General features: G+C 50.8%; 1 protein-coding gene across 9 annotated transcripts in view; it reads left to right on the top strand.

The window, feature by feature from the left end:
* The window catches only part of limch1a (LIM and calponin homology domains 1a), an 80737-nt gene that overhangs the window by 39575 nt on the left and 21679 nt on the right, over positions 1 to 19483 (top strand). For 6 of the 9 annotated variants that reach the window (XM_048995600.1, XM_048995598.1, XM_048995602.1 and 3 more), the window contains 11 exons: positions 986 to 1092; positions 2944 to 2974; positions 4802 to 4912; positions 7026 to 7221; positions 10671 to 10923; positions 12600 to 12806; positions 13346 to 13660; positions 14386 to 14643; positions 16633 to 16908; positions 17908 to 18258; positions 18799 to 19188. In XM_048995600.1, coding sequence (XP_048851557.1) covers positions 986 to 1092; positions 2944 to 2974; positions 4802 to 4912; positions 7026 to 7221; positions 10671 to 10923; positions 12600 to 12806; positions 13346 to 13660; positions 14386 to 14643; positions 16633 to 16908; positions 17908 to 18258; positions 18799 to 19188 — 2495 coding nt within the window. Of the gene's footprint in view, positions 1 to 985; positions 1093 to 2943; positions 2975 to 4801; positions 4913 to 6762; positions 6911 to 7025; positions 7222 to 10670; positions 10924 to 12599; positions 12807 to 13345; positions 13661 to 14385; positions 14644 to 16632; positions 16909 to 17907; positions 18259 to 18798; positions 19189 to 19483 lie in introns of those variants that run through there. The other 3 variants (XM_048995601.1, XM_048995604.1, XM_048995603.1) reach the window with 3 other exon arrangements.

Genomic DNA, 19483 nt, shown 5'->3' with positions numbered 1-19483 from the left:
GTTACTGCAGATTCTGGGCGTTTTCCCCTGGAAAATCTGTGCAGACGGTGTCGAAGCTCCTGCCTTTTCACTGATCATTGAGGCAGGAGAACATGGTCTGACACTGCTTGTTAGAATAGAATAGCTTTTTCCTCAGTTTGGTAAGTGGAATGCAGTAGAACCAGTAAAATCAACAAGACTCTGCGCCGATTCCATGAAGATTGACCCTGTGCTCCGCTAAGCAAGCTTCAGACTGAGGTCAGCTTCAGACTGAGGTCAGCTTCAGACTGAGGTCAGCTTCAGACTGAGGTCAGCTTCAGACTAAGCCATCGGGGCAGTCTGAGGTCAGCTTCAGATTGAGGTCATCTTTGGAGTGAGCGAGCTTCAAATCTCAGGCATGCCACTTGGGTTCTTTTTTGTCCAGAATGGCTTATATTCAAAGCTTTTTTTGTTATGCCCATTTAAAACTGTATATTTTCTTTTTTAATGGAGCACACTAGGCGTCCTTACTGGTATTCCCTCCTTCTTCCACAGGATGACGTTAGGAATCGTCGCCAAACTGGGCCTTTGGGCCAGGGGCAAGGGTCTCCAGTAAGGCCCGGGCTGGGCCTTCAGGAATGGGTCTGCTTCACCTACACCTTTCTTTCTAGAGGCTCAGCACCCATCATCTGTGTGTGCCAACTTCATCCTTAACTCTGCTCTGTTTTTTTGACACCTTCATTCCATTCTTGCTTTTCCAAAGTGACATGCGATTGAGAGAGCAGGGTCAGTCGCTCCCTGGACCAATTGAGGGTTAAGGTCCTCGCTCAGGGGTCCATCGGCGAAATCGCTCTGCCGACCCTTCGGTTTGAACCAGTGACCTTCTGGTCATAGTCTAGGAGCCCTCAGCTGCTGAGCCTTACAGTTCTGCAGCCGTGACAGCAAAGGCCCCCTGTATGACCCATCCAGTTGCAAGCAAATCTGCTGGCTAACCCAGATATTTTGTCTCTGTCCTTTCCCTCCCCAGGACAACTTGACCCTCTTCCTGAGGGGATGCGAGGAGCTCGGGCTGAAGGGGTCGCAACTGTTTGACCCCGGGGACCTGCAGGATACCTCCATACGTGCCAACCCCAAGTAAGAGAGCACCCTACTGGTCGTGTTGTCTCCAGGTGACATGCCATGGATCAAGTTACAGGCTCACAGAGTGTATAGAAGAACACATGATGTATTTAGTTGCAGAATGTTCTAGAGACAGTGCGAAGAAAAATGTGTTCTGGTCAAAGAGATCAAGGACACCGCTATATATTACAGTGCAAATCTGAACTTGCAGTAAATTACATTAACCCCTGCCACTGGGCAATAACCCATACATTTAGTTTCATAGGCATATTTTGTTTGTTTTTTATGATTTGTGGTGACTGCCGAGTTTAATAATTTTTCTGTATCGTGGGTTTTTAGACATTTCACCAGATTTACGCCCTTAGCAAACTAAAACATGACTTACGCACTTGCTGACGATCGGAGTCCCCAGGACCGTAAATAATACGAGTGGCTGGCAGATGGAAGCTCCACCGAGACGGGAAGGTTGCGAGAATTAGCTAAGAGCCCGAATATCATCTGCAGTGAGAATATGAAGGCACACTGGGTGGTCCTGCAGTTGGAATCGCACACCTGGCTCTCTATCTGTGGCATCTCCACATTTTTTGCTGTGTTTGGGTTCGTGTGGTTTCCTTCCACAGTCCCAAAACATGTGCTTAGATGAATTGCGCCGGTTTTGTGGCTTTCGCATCCAGAGAAACACGTTAGACTCACTGTAACTGGCAGGCTCATTGCACCGCAGGCGGAAGTTATTGCGACTGTTTTTTGGGAAGCTGGTTGGATCTTCCAGTGACGGGGGTGGAGTAGGTCACCATATAGAGGGTGATGTCATAAGTCACCGTCCAGCGGGGACCAAATGTGTCGCCTCTGTGCTGAACCACGCCGTTTTAGCCGAGAGTTTGTGAGGAGCTGCATGTTACCATGTGACATGCTTCGGGGAATGGCAGAGCGACTGCCCTCACCCCCCGAGCAAACGCACAGGTGTCAGCAGGTGGGGATGAGGACGTGAGCACGTACCTGTTGTGGTTTCGCCCCCCCCCCTCGCTACTGAATCTGATCCTTGGGCTGAGAAGCATTCGGTTCAGCCTCTTTGGCCCGAGATGTGTGGGTATGAGGTCTGGTGTCTCTGCCCGGCAAAGCCAGAGCGGATACTGGCAAAGGCTCCTGGGCTCTGGCATGCTCACTATCAGCCACCCTGTGCCCCCCCAGCTTTAGTACGGGTATGCACATTCACCGTGTCCCTGGACCAGTAAGGAAGGGGCTTGTGTTTCACTTTTTTAGCCAATCACAGTCTTCGTTGTATGACATAACCACGCTAAAACCAGCGTTCTCTGTTAAGCGGCAAAGTGCATAGATTTTAAATAACCTGTTTTATTGTGTATGTCTTTTGTTAAGGGACATGTCATAGATAAACATAGAAAAGCATAAGAACATGCATACCTGCAAAGGCTGTTTGGAGCAATGTAAGACTTGTAAGTCTTTATTTCGTTTAAGTCAGTAAAGCCATTTAATCTAAAAAATAAGTTAAGCCTTTGTAATACGAGAGCCTTAAATAATGGTAAATTTAAAGAATGGTACTTAGCCCATAATTATTAGTGAGCATTAGTGGTTTGTGTTTATCTGATTCTTGTTCAGCTTCGCCTGAAGCTGAGCAAAATAAAATGCCGAAATGATTCAATAAAGCACTGAGGATCGCTGTTGTTTCATCTTCCCTGCATGTACTGCTTGGATTTTTCTGGAAACTTCCAGGATAAACGCTATATCCAGCCCACAGCTCTATCATCACAGTGCTGTTTTGTTTTCATATTTAACTTATTTGTTATAATTATATCAGGTTATAACTATGGATCTGTCATATAAGTAACCAGTGTCATTTCTCTCTCTTAGGGGTTCAGACTGCAATCGAAAGCTGAAGAATGTAAGTTTTTTCTCTCTCTCTCTCTCTCTCTCTCTCTCTCTCTCTCTCTCTCTCTGTCTCTGTCTCTCTCTCTCTCTGTCGCTCCCTCTGTCTATTTTGCTGCATCCGCCTCCAAAGTCCGCAGAGCAGAGATTCAGCCCCCTCTCGTCGCCATGCTCCATGCAACGCCCGACTTCCTCGACTAACGAGACTCTTCCTTGCGTTTTACTAACCCGAAAAGCACAGGCACGTCTGTACAGAAACAAGTAACTCCTGGAAAAATCACCGTGCCCACATGACCACTATTTTTAATAGATATGTATATTTTGAAATAAATCCTGCATCCTCTGGCCTGGTTTATAAATTCTCTCTCGTTGGAATGTTGGATCGCATGTGATGTTGAGTCAGAGATGAGGAGGAATCAACCCAGTGAGCAGAATCGCAAGCTTGTTTTTAAAAGCTTTCTCTAGTGTTTTTGTCTTTAACACCCATCAGTCAATAGCTATGCCTATCATCGTTGCGTAATTTTGCTTATCCGTCTTAATTTGACAGCTCGGATTACGGTTAATATGACAGTTAATCAGTTCGCTGCCCCTTAATGTTCTTGCAGCTTCTGGTAGATCCTGTCAGATTCCACATTGTCACTGCACTAATTTAAAGTGGCATCACTGTGTCCATTAAATGCCATAATTCTATGACACATTAGCGCCGTCGCACAGCAGCATGTAATGGTGTGATAAATAACATATATGAAGCTCTGGAAAAAACTGAGACCACTCTATATTAAAAAACAAATCTGCATTTATAAATCCTGGTTTAATCCTGGTTCCACTGTGCGGCAGGCTGCTTCCAGGCTCAAAGTTTCTGAGACAGCAGTACACAAGAATAAGGTGAAGCAGGAGACACTGGGAATGACCAGAAACCAGCCAGGTAGAGGGCAGAAGCGACTTCCTAATGCCAGAGATGACTGTCAGCTTATCCGGCAGTGTCTCATAAATCAGAGGATGACGTCAAGTGATCTTCAAAAGGAATGGGAAACATTAAGTGCAGGTGTGAGGTGCACTGCTAGGACAGTGTGTGTCAGGCTCATAGAAGCAGGACTGAAGTCCCATAAAGCTTGGAAGAAGCCCTTCATTAATGACAAACAGAGAATTACCAGGCTGGAGTTTGCAAAAAAAATTTATATTTTACACAGGTACACCCAACAATTGAGAAATTAGTGAAACATATTGAGTGTTTTTGTGAAAATTGAATTAGTGAAAATTTTATTGCGGTCTCTTAATTTTTTCCAGAGCTGTGTGTGTGGTCTGGCGGGTGATATTTTGTTCTTGTGCCGACGTAAATGGCCGTTTCACTATGATTTTGACCGTGAAGACACTGGGGTTTGAGACCTCCTGGTCCAGGAGAAATTCTGTAGAGAATTGAGCATCTGTGTCCCTACATCCGAGCGGCACCTGTGTCACGTCTGGTACAGTTCTTATTTATGGCAGGTCGTGCTCCGGTGTCTTTCTTAAGATAGCTCAGCGAACCATGCCGTTCTCACAGGGAGTCCAGAAAGTTCACTGAGTCTCTTGAGTCAGTCTGACGTCCTGACCTCGCTACCTCCCTATCTTAAATGATTAGTGACATACAGTTGCACTCTTTATTTCATTTCTAAGTGCTGTACCAAGTCTACAGTAAATGGAATGAACTCAACTGACGTCAGACAGGTCACGGCGCTTACTCTGCAGTCTTCGTATGAAGGGAAACTCATCTGTCAATTGTAGTTTATATCACAGCTCAGTTGACATCACAAGCTACTTGTGGACTTTGTGTGAAGGTCCTGCCCCATTTGTGGTTCCCCCTCAGGTCTTGATCACCATATATTGGCTGGGGAAGGCCGCCAACAGCTGTACGACTTACAACGGGCCAACTCTGGACCTGAAGGAGTTCGAGGGGCTGTTGTCACAAATGAGAAAGGTAGGTTTGGGCCGTCGTGGGTTCCTGCTGCTCTTCAGCAGAACCGCCTGTGCAGCAGGGTGCGTGCTGGTCAGTGTTTGGTTCTGCTTTGGAGAAGAACATTGCACTGCAGTTTATAAGCTGAAGGACAGCCGTGATGTGAGAGAAACCGTTGTTAATCTCTATATTTTCATTATGTTTTTAAACTGAGCGGCTGATCGATGAAGGATGTGTGGATCAAATGTGCAGATGTGGTGCGTTATCTTAAGACTATTTCAAGTAGCAGAGCATGATCTATATAAACTGGGGAGACGGGCTTCTTGCTGCTGTGTGGCAGCTGTCTGCCGACGTCAGACTGGTAGACTGGTGGGGATCTGAGCTGGCTGTCATTAACCAGGCCTGGTCGCTCCTGGCACACCTGGGGAATGTGACCTTCATCTCCTGTCCCTCAGCTGTGGAGCTCGGCCACCCACAGGCAACAGCATGATGCTCTGTCAGTTACAATTCTGAAAGCTTGATTTGGGTCCCAGTTGAAAAAGTTCTATGGGGCCAAAGACAAGAGGCTTCAAGCTAAGCCATAGAAGGGAATCCTCTGTTGATCTCAGAGTACCTGTGATTGGGCAGGTGCTGATGCCTTACCCTGTTTTGCCCATTCATTGGTCCGTATTTCATCGCTGTGTATCTCCAAAAAAAACTGTTATTTCAGGAGCGTGAAAAAAATGCATTTTCTCAGACCGTTACAAAACATACTTAAAACAACATAATTAGACACCCCCAGCACTAAATATAGAAACCTATGTTTACTCAGCTCTCACCGAACAGTTTGATGTTTTGAATGGATTTATGTGGATTGTTGTCAACGAGACAAATATGTTAATGTTAAGATATTATATTCACAATTAAAATTGTTTGTTCTGTAGTTATCAATGTTAAATAGTTCACATAAGCAATATAAAATAATCCAAACTACATGAATCATGAAACATCATGAATACAAACTAGCGCAAACAGAAATCCTAGTTAAACAGATGACTTCATAAAACATTTTTTCATTGGTCAGTTAGTTGTGAAACACTATCAGTAGACAGAGGAGGATGGGTGTATTCGAGCTATAGAAAATGTCACGATTGTTAAAGAGTGAACATACTCGGTTTTCGTCGGACAGCGACGACACGAGTGACGTTCGTGGAAAAACCGCGTTGTGATCCCGGCGAATGCCTGGCGTTCTCGACCTCCTGGGAATTCCGGAACTTCGGAAGCTTTAAGGTTACTGCTGCGTGGTTTGAATGGGAGATCCTCTTCAGTCCCACTTTAGCAGAATGCGTTCTGGTACAGAAATGTGTGAAAACAGTAGAAAACATCTCCAGCACGCACTCTGTGCCATGTGGCGTCCGTCAGGCCGTCAGGCCGCTGGCCTCTAACTGGTGCCGTGTGTCTAGCCTGGGCGGTCCAGGGGGAAGGGGGGGGGCAGTTGACGGTGACCTTTGAGTGAAGGTAGGCTTTCAGTGGGGGGTTTGTGGAGAGCTGGTTTGAGCCCTGGAGGAATTTGCCTGATGATCGAGTCCTGTCAAAGACGGCCTTTGTTCCTAAAGCTCGGAGCTGTGGGCCAGCTGCAAATACTTCCATGTCCTCCCTCGTCCAAGACTTGGCACAAAAGCATGACTGGGGGGGGGTGCACTTGGGCCAGGAACTTCCTCTTAGTGACAGGAAAGGCTCTCATGGGGTGGGGTGGGGGTAGCCACCCCCCCCCCCCCACCTCCACCCTATACAAGCTTCATAACAAGACAAAAGAAAACAGAGGCTGTTTCTAGGAGAAGTGGAGGAGAGAGAATCTCAGGGGAGGGGAGAAAGGTTGTCGGGGGTGGGGGCAAGCTGCCAAGACTGAGAGAGTTTTATTACGGGGGCTGAGTCCGCTCCTTGAGATGATCTTAAATTAAAGTGTGCCATCGGGGCTGGGGGGGGCCGTCTGTTCGGAGCTCTGCTGTCTCTTTCGAGAGGAGGACCATGAGCACGCGACAGGTACTGCTGTCTTTGCTCGCCTTTCCACGGGAGTGCGGATCTTTCCGGAAGGCTCCCGTGTAACGGATGGGTAAACACGGGAACTCCTCTTATCCTTTGTATTGTTGTGTACCAGGAGGCCGAGGACATGGAGAGCCCCAAGAGGAATGTCCGGGACAGCGGCTACATCGACTGCTGGGACTCGGAGCGCAGTGACTCGTTGTCACCCCCACGGCATGGCCGTGATGACTCCTTCGACAGCCTGGACTCCTTCGGCTCGCGCTCGCAGCAGACGCCCTCCCCTGACGTGGTGATCCGTGGGAGCAGCGATGGTGAGTGGTGCCCCTTCTAATCCACACGCTCCTGTTGCCTGACGGGACAAGCGGTGGTTTAGTCTCAAACTGGGCCAAAGATGGGGGGGAGGTGCAGCTGTAAATAGTCGGGCTGCTGGGGTGTACATTCAGTGAGGAAGGATGTCTGACTAACCCCTGCAAGCTGTGAAGGGGACAGATTTGGTGAGGGGCGGGGTTTGTGGCTCAGCTGTGAGAGAGATCTGAAGGTTGTTGGTTCAGATCCCAAGGTCAGCAGAGTCTCTTCACTGTTGGGCCCTTGAACAAGACCCGTAATCCCCAGTTGCTCCAGGGACTGTCTGTTCTGCTTCATTCATGTCTGTTACATAAATTAAACGTAAAATGTAAAACCCAGCTTCTGTGTTTGCTGGGGCAGCAGAGTCACGTTTGGTTCAGTGTCCCGCTGTTGGTCGCTGGAATCTGTCGACACTGCAGAACTGGGTTTTGAGGTGTTCACTGCCATTTCTGCATGTCACTGGGAGGAGAATGCTCGGCTGGCCCCCAGACTGTCACCTTTAAGGGCGCATGTTCCCATGGAGCAGCTCTGGGAGACGATTTGCATAACGCTGCTCACAAGACATTCTCTTTGATGCTGTTTTCAGAATTAGGATGTTTTAATCCTTTCTCGCCACACAACAGTGTTGTTATTGTACTTAAAATATTTCAGCGGGATCTTTTACATGCTAGAAGCCCTGAAGAAAAAGCTCAGTCAGGGATCATCTCCAGTTTTACCAGAACCAAAGCTTCAACCTTGATGCCGTAGGAATGCAGAGGCTGCAGCCAGCTGGGCCTCAGTCTCTGATGGGTGTCCGTATCTCTGCCTGTGCAGAATTAGTTCTGTTCACCAATAAAGGCTTGGCACGAGGCTGCCATGCCATCCGGTAGAGGAAAAGCACTGAGGATCGACTGCTGTTATTACTCATAACTTCCCTGCTTCAGACACTTGAAAGAAATCCTTGTATTCGACACCCAGCAAGTCCTGCTTACAGCCGTGCGAAAAATCCCACTTCCTGTCGATAAGGGGCAGCACTGAGCACGTTTCACGATCTCTGCCGGGCGACTCACAGCAGCTGTTATCAGAGCAGGTCACAAGCATAGCAGGAGTGAAAGAAGCTGCAAATGGGAAAGGTGAGGTCTGGGGGCCGATGGGGAGCAGGAGCGTCACCCGGCTAATTTGGGGCAGGTCGACAAATAAATACTAGGAGAAATATTTACTCAGAGCACCAGGATCACTTGGCAGGACTTGAAAGCATTCCGCGTCTATGACTCCGTCCCAGATTCCGATGCCGTCGCTGTCCGGCTAAATATTTATTTACTTGTGGCAAAAGCGCACACCCCTCATGGATCTGTGAGGAATTCCCGCGGGTTCGGCCGAGGTCGGCATCCTGTTTGCTCCTTATCGGAGCCTCGGAGGAAGCAGCCGACCTCGAGAGGGAAGCGGGGCGATTGTTCTGCGGCAGCATCCACCCGCACAGTCGCAATCCGAGAGACCCAATAAAATCCCGGGATGCTTCTCCGCAGGATCTGCAGAATTCATCTGAATGGGGCAGAGGCATGAAGTCATGTCTACTTGTCGCATTACTTTTGAAAAACTCGCATATAACTTTCTGTTTTTTTTTTTTTTTTTTTTAAAGTGGTTGTAACTCAGGCATTTTTGATTAATGTTTTATTGGTTTGCATTGAATTATTTGTTTTTTTTTCCCTCGTAATCCTTCATCACTGCCTTCTTAATGACAGTCTGAAAGCTAGTGGGTCCGTGATCTTCCGCCTCCATGCCGGCTTCCCTCCTGGCCTGATGCCACCGCAGGTCGGTAGACGGTCAGGCGCTCCTGCGCACTGCGGCCCGATGCCAACTTAACACCAGAGTCAGAAATGCTGCACCAGAAGCAGGGTCATCTTGCTGTTAGTGTTCAGTGACTCAACATGGGCTGTTGCTCAACGCTTCACGGTCCATCCGAAATAGGACTGTCAGGATAGGGGTCCAGTCAGTCAGGTGTGATAGGCGCCATTACAGAAGGGCAGGAGTAAGATTCTGTATTACTTTTGCATCTGATGCTTTTATCCGAACCAACTTTCAGTAGAGGGTAGGTTTATGTGTGCTCAGGGCCATAGCTAAGACTTTTACAGTACCGAGTTCTAACGTGTTAGCTCGTCCTAGGTGTGCCCTGTAATGGGTCATGTTTATTGGAGTTGCAGGATAAATACTTAGGACTTGACCTTGGTGTCCTCAGTGGTAGGTACAGGCACGTGTGTGCTCCCTGGGATTCAAACCCACATCCTTTGCATCGTTAGCCCATTGGACAGGAGTAAGTTATTCCTGTCCACCTGCACCAGCTTTAAGTGGAAGCTATGCTGCTGGGTGGCTATGAAAGCGTGCTTGTGTGTGTGATTGATTTTTGACCCAGCTTAGCTAATGGTGACGACTCAAAGTCCTTCTGTTAGTCAAAGGCTAATCTCTGAAGTGTAGCCCATTTATTTTCCTCTGGACATAAGCCTGCAAATGAAACCCAAATTACATGTACGCTCTTGTGTACGGTCACCTACATATGCCGGAAACGGGAGCCATGCGGAGCTGTGAAGCACAGCTTTACTCCCTCTTGTGGCCAAGTCAAGTGCAGCAGCTTGTGGCCGGTCGGGCGCGGCGCACGGTTTCCACCCAAAACGGACCGGTTGGTCTCCCTGTGGATTCCCGGGGGTGGTGCGGATGCCGCCAATGACTAGTTTGAGCTGAGGAGTGAGTGTCATGCCAAGTCTGGGGCAAAACAATACAGAGACTTTGGCCCTCTTCAAGGGGGTGTGTTGAGTTATGTACGTCTGACCTTATGTTCTCCGTGACATGGGGCGCACACACCGAAACACACGCGTCTGTTGGTCCTGGAGACGATCCCACACATCTGGGGAACATGTTAGGAAGGAATTCACGCCGTGGGGGCAGAGACTGTAAGCCAGGTGACTCTGAATCGGCGTGTAATTGAATACGAACAGTTTCTGGGCTCATTCTGTTGAGCGGACCCTTTGGAAAACTGGAAACTGAAACCATTTGGATTCTGAGCATGCTGGCATCCTCGGGTGACGTGGGGGGGGGGGGCTGGTTAAATTGCAAGGCCCCAGCATTCAGTCTAAACTGACACACAGCTCTGAAGCTACTGGCTCTCCCCCAGGTAAAACGCGTAGCATTCAACCAAGGATAAACACTTACTACTTGCAGACATTATCCAGCCTCTGAATACTGTCGGTGTTTATAAATGTTTTGACTTTTCACCTCCTTCGGCCCATTAAGATATTTTTAAGCTAATCCCAATTGAGTGCATGTGGAAGAACATTGAAAGTGTTTGGTTTAAAAATACAAGCAGACAGGATAAACCACTCAGGAAGTGTTCTATCTTCGCAGGCTCTCAGTCACTCGCTTTCCCCGTCTCGCTGTCTCGCAGGCCGCGGTAGCGACTCGGAAACCGACGCCCCCCACAGGAAGCTGCCGGACATGCGTAAGGATGACATGCTGGCGCGGCGTACCTCCTATAACGAGCCCCGCACCATGATGCCCTTCAACCAGTACCTGCCCAATAAGAGCAACCAGAGTGCCTATGTTCCCGCCTCCCTGCGCAAGAAAAGGGCGGAACGCGAGGATAGCCGCAAGAGCTGGAGCACGGCCACCTCTCCCATTGGAGGAGAGAGGCCCTTCAGGTAGGGAGCTCCACCCCCATAGCCCCTGCTGTCATTGGTGTGTACTCTGCTGCCATTGGTCAGATTGGTTGCCATAGATCCCGCCCTTGTTGATCTGTTGCTCATAGGTTGCATTATAGTGTCCGCCTCTTATAGCATCTGTTCCTGATAGGCTGTATTATAGGCCGTGCCTCTTAACCTATCAGGGGTAGATTTCTGTGTCCTAAGTGCAGCCCTGTGTAGGCCCAGTTTTGCTTTGGGTTAGCCACCAGATGGATTCTGCCCTTAAAAATGGACTTCATGCTGGGCCGACTCTGAGCTTCACAGGCCCAGGATGATAACAAGCTCTGATTGTGTCGTTCCGTGGGACGCCTTGTTCTCCTGTGATGGCTTCATTAATCCAGAATGATGAACACGGCAATTAAAGAATATTATGGTTCAGTGGTTTCATGCGTCCAAAATGGGTCAAGCTGCTTTTGGCTCCAGTACATTTTGACACTAGAGGCAAGGACCCAGTGAAACGTACTGCAATTACTGGTGATAGCCAAGGTCTTCCTCTGCTCTACCACGTCCACATGCAGCATGTTGACAAGGCATTTGGACTCTTTAATAAGGACCTTTCTGCCCCAACTTTCTCATTTACATATGTGGTATTGCAGATACTTTGGTCCAATGACTTATAAGTGAGGCAAATAGCACATTGTAAATATATGTGCTGTCAGTGTCAACTAGAGTTACTTCCAGTGAATCCCCAGGTACAGGTGTAAGTAGTACACTAGAAGGAGCTGCACAACAATTCCTAATAAAGTTAGAACTAGTCATGGCCAAACAATGCATAATGAACCAATTGCTGTACTTTTGGAGCCCACTAGATGGTGCTCTCTCTTCTAAAAAAGGGCTCAATACATGCCCCAATGCAAACCAAGAGCACCATCTAGTGGGGTCCAAAAATACAGCAAATGGTACATTACTAACTAGAACCTATGAAACGTAATTGTGGTGACCATCTGTTTTGGGGAATTGAAAGCAAAGAAAACCAGTATATGAAAATAAACATACACTGTATTTTCAGCCATAAATATGTTAGGTATTGTCAGGTTGACATTGTCTCCTGGCCGCCATATGGGCAGCTGTCCTCTGGATTCTCTTCTGTCTGGGTCTCATTGCCTGGCTGGGATGAAACATAAATATACTTACCTCAAAAGAACCCGAAAAGCTATTCAGATCTTCCCAAATTTGGAGCCTTTGTATGTTGAATGCTGTTCAGTCAACGATGCTAGTCAGAGTTGTTCACAATGCCCTCCAAGCCTCCCTGTTTTCCACGGCTCTGTGCTTGTCATGCGTACATGTGAAATTACAGGTCAATTCTGGGGTGTTTCATCAGCGTTCCCCGTCCATGAATATGGTTGACACACAGGTTATTCCCTCCGATTTCTGAAAAGCTGTAAGAATTGGAGTAAGAGGCCGATTTTTGCTTTTCACCAAGCAAAGAGTCTGATTCATTGGTTGGCTGTGATCATTAAGTAGCCCATTTTAATTCTTGGCCAGTCAGAGGTTGATGTGTCCCAAAAAGGGCATCTGTTCTCCCCCTCCCCCGCTAATGCCCTCGACTCCTACAAACCTGCTTTGGGGGGGGGGGGGCTGGGTCAGTGTGTGACTCAGTGTGTGACTGGCGTGTGTGTCCTGCTGTGTAAAAGCCACCCGGAGGCCATACAGGAAGAGGGGTTACAGCCAGAGGAAGGAGAGGATCGCACTAGGGCTCTTCTGAAGACCGTCACAGGGGGCGGGACGACCTGTTTGACCCCGCCTCTGTGGGAGGGCAAGGACGAGCAGGAGATCAAAAAGCTGGAGCGGCTGGAGAAGGCCGGGATCCGGGTGCTACCTGCCGCCATTCGTTACAGCAGGTCAGCCGAGTGGCTGCCACCCTCACCATCACTGGGTCTGGAGTGCTGTGGAGCTGGCTGACACCACTAACGTGGACGTGCTTGAGATCCGCCATGCAAGCGTAACTCTGGCATGCTTCGCGGTGCAGTGCATGCCCGCCAATGTCCGGACGAGGAGACGGACTATAATCAGGCCGATCTGCTATCTGAAATAACAATAATAATCAGAATCAACTGAAAACGCTCCGATGCTTGAAATCGTCGATTCGGTGCAATAACATAAAATAAAGAATTAAAAACTGACTCGATACCATATGTTTTGTCAGCAAACGTGATCTGCTGTGATGAAAGAGCCTGCAGAAATTTCTGCTTTGCCATCTAGGTGGTGCTTTGGTGACTTCGGTCCCAAATCTTTGTGGACACGCGATCGCACGACTGTCCCAGAGTGTTGTGTGGTGTGGCCGTGCCGCCGATCATGGCCTGGGTGTGCCGAGACTAACTGCATGGAGCTTGAAGGGCCCCCCCTCCAGCTTAAATGGACCGTTCCTCCAATGCTCCAGCTTGAAGCCCGCTGGCAAAGAGCCTCCCAGGGGCCCCACCCCTGACATTATCCTGCGGAAGGACAACGAGTTCTCGAGGATGCAACAGGAGCACGAGTCGGACTCGGGCGAGGAAGAGGAGGCCGAGCGACGGGTGCCCGATGTGGAGAAGGATGACCTGGCCTCCAGGAGGGCGCAGATGAGCCGCGGTACCCCTCGCATGCAGCAGCAATTCCTCCCGTCCTCCTGCAGCAGCCAGGACCGCGAGAGGTGGGAGCGCATCCGGCGCAGCTCCCAGCAGGCGGCGCTAGAGAGGCAGCAGCAGCAGGTGCTCAGGTGCGCTCACAGCAGGTGGACGGAGCCCCAGGAGTATATCAGGGAGGTCGCCAGGGTGTCTGGTAATAGCACCAGGGGCGGAGCTGCCTGTAACGCTGACAGCAAGGTGGTGGAGGTGGAGGTAGAATGTTTGAGAAAGAAGAAAAAGAAAGATTGAGAGCATGGAAGGGCTTATATCCCAGGGACCTGGGAGGATAGGATGAAAAATGCTGAGAAAATAGTGAGAATAATTACATACCTGAACAGACTTGGAGATGTTTAAAGTATAAAACATTACCTTTTACATTTTTATAAATATTGTGACAAACCAGTTGAATGCACGTTTGGATCTCTTGTTGCTTGTCCTGGCCTAACTTGAACGCAAGAACATAGGATAGAGTTTGAAACTGGAGAGGCACAACTTACTAATGTGAAGGCAGCTGTCTGTTTAGTGGGGTTTGAAACTGGTGAAAATGAAGCCAGATAAAATACTGGGGTGTATATGCCCCACCCCCTTACCTACACTCCTACCTGTTCCATCTCCCTTCATCATTTCCATGTACATGCTTTTACCGTTGACTTTCCTGCCTTTGATATCTTTTCATTCATTCTGCTTCTTCTTTCCCCTTTTCCATTTCCAACCACTGTCGACTTGTTTTTCTGTTGTGCGTGGTACTTGTGGTGTGTGTGTGCATGGTGGGCGGCTTTGATGTTACGGACAACGCGTTTGTCTGTCCGTGCCGCAGCGAGACTAAGGACTCCTCCCGGCTCGAGCCCAACGCCGTCGCCCCTAAAGAAATTCCCCCAGTGCAGCCCCAGCTGCAGGAGGGGCAAGGAGTCAGCCCACAGGCCCTCCCTAATGCGCTGAGGGACGATCTGGCCCGCAGAAGAGCACACAGCGGGCCCCCACCCCAAAGGGAGAACCTGTCGGCCTTCATGCAGGCCTCCATCACCCAGTCCGACCTGGAGAAGTGGGAGCGCCTTAAGATGACAGTAGAGACCAGGTGCTGCACGTCTCTCTGTGTGTTTGCGCTGAGAATCTTCTGCTGTTCGTAGCATAGTGGCTCTGCTGTGTTTAGGTGATGTAGCAGCCCTGCTACTGTAGGGAGCCTAGTGGCCCCGTTGCTGTACCTAGCATATGGGCCCCGCTGCTGTAGGTGCCCTAGCGGCCCCGCTGCTGTAACTAGCATACGGGCCCCGCTGCTGTAACTAGCATATGGGCCCCGCTACTGTAGGGAGCCTAGTGGCCCCGTTGCTGTACCTAGCATATGGGCCCCGCTGCTGTAGGTGCCCTAGCGGCCCCGCTGCTGTAACTAGCATATGGGCCCCGCTGCTGTAACTAGCATATGGGCCCCGCTGCTGTAGGTGGCCTAGTGGCCCCGCTGCTGTACCTAGCATATGGGCCCCGCTGCTGTAGGTGCCCTAGCGGCCCCGCTGCTGTAACTAGCATATATGCCCCGCTGCTGTAACTAGCATATGGGCCCCGCTGCTGTAGGTGCCCTAGCGGCCCCGCTGCTGTAACTAGCATATGGGCCCCGCTGCTGTAACTAGCATACGGGCCCCGCTGCTGTAGGTGCTCTAGCGGCCCCGCTGCTGTACCTAGCATATGGGCCCCGCTGCTGTACCTAGCATATGGGCCCCGCTGTTGTAGGTGCCCTAGCGGCCCCGCTGCTGTAACTAGCATATGGGCCCAGCTGCTGTAGGTGCCCTAGCGGCCCCGCTGCTGTATCTAGCATATGGGCCCCGCTGCTGTAACTAGCAAATGGGCCCCGCTGCTGTAGGTGGCCTAGGGGCCCCGCTGCTGTAACTAGCATATGGGCCCCGCTGCTGTAACTAGCATATGGGCCCCGCTGCTGTATGTGGCCTAGTGGCCCCGCTGCTGTATCTAGCATATGGGCCCCGCTGCTGTATGTGGCCTAGGGGCCCCGCTGCTGTAACTAGCATATGGGCCCCGCTGCTGTAACTAGCATATGGGCCCCGCTGCTGTAACTAGCATATGGGCCCCGCTGTGTAACTAGCATATGGGCCCCGCTGCTGTATGTGGCCTAGGGGCCCCGCTGCTGTAACTAGCATATGGGCCCCGCTGCTGTAGGTGCCCTAGCGGCCCCGCTGCTGTAATTAGCATATGGGCCCCGCTGCTGTAGGTGGCCTAGTGGCCCCGCTGCTGTAACTAGCATATGGGCCCCGCTGCTGTAGGTGGCCTAGTGGCCCCGCTGCTGTAACTAGCATATGGGCCCCGCTGCTGTAACTAGCATATGGGCCCCGCTGCTGTATGTGCCCTAGCGGCCCCGCTGCTGTAGGTGGCCTAGCATATGGGCCCCGCTGCTGTAGGTGGCCTAGCGGCCCCGCTGCTGTAACTAGCATATGGGCCCCGCTGCTGTAACTAGCATATGGGCCCCGCTGCTGTATGTGACCTAGTGGCCCCGCTGCTGTAACTAGCATATGGGCCCCGCTGCTGTAGGTGCCCTAGCGACCCCGCTGCTATATGCTTGTATCCTTGCGATACCCACACAGACGCGTTAGTTGTATGATTACTGCAATCAAGGTTAAATATATGATGGCGCAACATTCCCCCATAATAAAGAGTAAGTGTGTCTAACTGTGTAGCCTGACAGCTCTGCGGTGTGTCCTTCCACGTACCACCCAGCAGGGCTGAAATTCCAGCCGAGCGAGGGGGCAGATTTGGGCCTGAATACATCATGCCTGTCAGCCCAAGTTTGTGTGACTCAGGAGTCCCCAAAAGCTGACGCCAATTCTGAGGGCTGCGGAGGGCTGTTTGTTCTGTGTCATCGCACGCTTTTTCGTAAAACAGTAACCGAAATTTGGATTTTTGTGTGGAGAATTAATATTAGTGTTGTGGTTATGTCAGCTAGTAAGTACCAAGCGATGGGCCTGTAGAGTATCTCTTCATGTCCTGGTTACTTGCCGACTCAGTTGTAGTGCTGCGGTTTGCCGCCTCCCTGTAACGGGTCATCTCCTGGCCTCTGCTGCAGCGAGACCGAGGCCCCCTCCCAGGATTCGTCATTTGGCATGGTCGCCCGTAAGGGGAGCTCCTGGGTGCCGGAGGAGTGGGAGGAGCAGAGGAAGGAAGCCGAGCATGGAGGCAGTTCTCATGCGATACCAAATGTGCAGAAGGATGATCTGGCCCGTAGGAGAGCCCAGAGCAGCCTCCTCTCCCAAAGGGACGCCCCGCAGAGCTGCTTCCAGGCCTCAATCACGCAGTCCGACCTGGAGAAGTGGGATCGCCTTAAGATGACAGTTGAGACCAGGTGCTGCACCACTTGCCCGCATTTTGCCGCATTTAACTCCTAAACCCCCATAATGTTGTTTTGTGTTCATATGAGATTCCCATATCCCTCAATGTCCTGATATGAGGCGTGGTCTACAAAAGCCCTTCATTCATTCAAGAGCCACTGATCTATTCAGATATTTGCTCAGGCTCATCACTAAGTCAGTGGTGTCATAAAGACCAACGGTGCTTGGAGATGCTACTCGAGGAAAGACGTTTCATGGTAGAGGTTACATGATAGTAAGGAGGACGATGTTTCCAAGAAATGGTGTTGACTCGTGGTCATTGACGTTGGTCAGTGGTGCCAATTGCGTCATTCATTCTTAGCTAGTGTGGCAACAAGGCATGGATGGATGGGGGACAAAGGCAAGGGCTTTCGGCCGTCGCTGCACATTTTAATTAAAGCTGTTTGCATTGGCTCATTCCCCACATCTCCTCCACGGCCTCCTTTCAGATTCCCTGTGAAAGGTCTCAGTTGATGTAAACCAGGAGGACCTCACTTGGCAGGCACTGTTGGGTGCTAACGTAGCCTAATGCCAAGGCCTGTTGCCCGGCAGCAAGATGTGTGACTTAGCCTTTGCCGGTCAGCTTGTCAATCCAGGGTGCGACCCAACGCCCGAGGCTTGGGCTATTGGGGTAGCCTGGTCCTGGGAATAGCTTCTCTTCTGAAATATGGTTCTCCTGTGTTTTTTCCATGTCAGTCATGTCAGGGCATACTTCATGTCTCTTGCAATGGTTGTGACATTACTGAACATGGGGCCATTTCCATTGGCTTCCTATACTGAGAGCATCCCACCCCATCCATACTGACACCCATCTTCTCTGTCTTTAAAAATGTCTGCATTCAGAACGCTGCCATTTCTTTTCCCTTTTCTCCTCTGTCACTCTGTCCCCCTTTTTTCTGCGTTAACACTCTCTGTCCTGCTTTCTGCTCTTCACCCTCCCTTTCTGGTTATTTGGGGGGGGGGCGTTTATGCAGTGAGGCCCCCTCGGCACCCGTCTGCCAGGCCTGCCTAGAAAAGAGCTGGCAGCCCCCTGCCATCCTGGCCGATACGGCCGCGCGGGACGACCTGGCCAGCCGGCGCGCCCGCGCCCACCAGCGACCGGCCGCCAGCCGGCAGCGCTTCGTACACTTTGGCCCCGTCACCGAGATCGACCAGAAGTGCTGGGAGAAGCTGAGCATAGCACGGCCGGGGGAGGAGGAGCAGGAGGCGGAGTCGGGGGCGGGGCCGGGGAACGAGAGCCTGACACTGCGGCGCCTCCTGTCGGCCGCCGCTGTGGCCACACCCACCATCGGCCTGGGCTCCCAGCTCACTGAGCGGGCTGCCAGGTACGCTGGGCCAGTGCGTGCAGTGCTGCGGTCCAAGCCGATGCTCATACACTGCATCAGCTGGACTGCTCTCCGCTTCCTCACTGCCTCTCTGTACGACATCGTCACCAGGGGGGAGGGGCGGGAATCAGGCATGTTCTCCTGGGAGTTATGTTTACTGACGCACCGGTTAACAAGATCTACTGAGGACCCCACCCCCTACGCCCCTGACCGAAACTGCACGCCCCGCTGGGTTGTTGCGCTGCAGGACATTCAGCCTAAGCATGACAAAATCGACATGCGCTACGCTGTGTTTCCCTGCTCTGCAGAGAGATCCGTCAGTGTCAGTGCAGCGTATTCCGCGGATCTCAGTGCACAGATGTGGATCACGGTCATGGATTGAAGTTTTTTTCTATTCTGCGCTTTGGGGTTACTGTTTGAGAGCAGTGACAGTAATTCAGCGTTGGTGTATTTTGGTATGAGCTGTATTGGGTGTGCAGCAGTGCAGCATGCGTTTCGTCAGAAATATGACCCTTTCACTGTTCATTGTGTGGTCGTCAGCCCCAGCGGCCTGATCGGTGGCGAAGCCGCACGCTTGCCAATGCTGCCCGAGCTGGTGCATAGAGAGAACGATGCCCTGGACCAAAAGCTGGCTCAGTACAAAAGGCAAGAGGAAGAAGAGGAAGCGGAGGAGGTGAGGGGGGAGAGGTCGCCTGACCTGGAGAAAGATGACATGCTGGCTCGCAGGACCAAGGTCTTCCACAAGTCCACGAGCAGTCCTGCCTACAACAGGTTCCTCCCTTTGCCGGGGTCCAAGGTTCAAGCCCCGAGGGAGGGAGCCCTAAGTAGCCCCAAAGCTTTGGGAAAAACCGTCGATGATCCCGCCGGTCGGGGGGAGTCCCCAAAAGAGGAGGTGTTCCCCGACAGGCCGAGAGATGGGAAGGAGCTCAGGTGGGAAGATCTGCACCAGACTAAGTGTGCTGCAGAAACGATGTGTAGCGTGGTTGTATTGCTGTGGCTAAGTTTAGCAAGTGCTTCAGGGTACTGTGTGAGGGTGGTGCTGAAGGAGACGATCTGCCAAGGTATGACTGTATAAATGACCACGCATACTGCTTTTGGGAAGCAAAAGGCTCCAACGGGACAAGTAATAGAATGCTGAATGTGGCTTGAGGCCTGCTGAATATGTTATGCATGCGGAACTAAAAACCCGGCTAAAAATCTGCGCAACTTACCTGATGCTAGCAGT

This window comes from Brienomyrus brachyistius, chromosome 25 (genome assembly GCF_023856365.1).
Source record: "Brienomyrus brachyistius isolate T26 chromosome 25, BBRACH_0.4, whole genome shotgun sequence".
Classification (NCBI taxonomy): Eukaryota; Metazoa; Chordata; class Actinopteri; order Osteoglossiformes; family Mormyridae; genus Brienomyrus; species Brienomyrus brachyistius.
The sequence above is the reverse complement of the archived record's forward strand: the minus strand, read 5'-3'. Positions and strand labels throughout refer to the sequence as shown.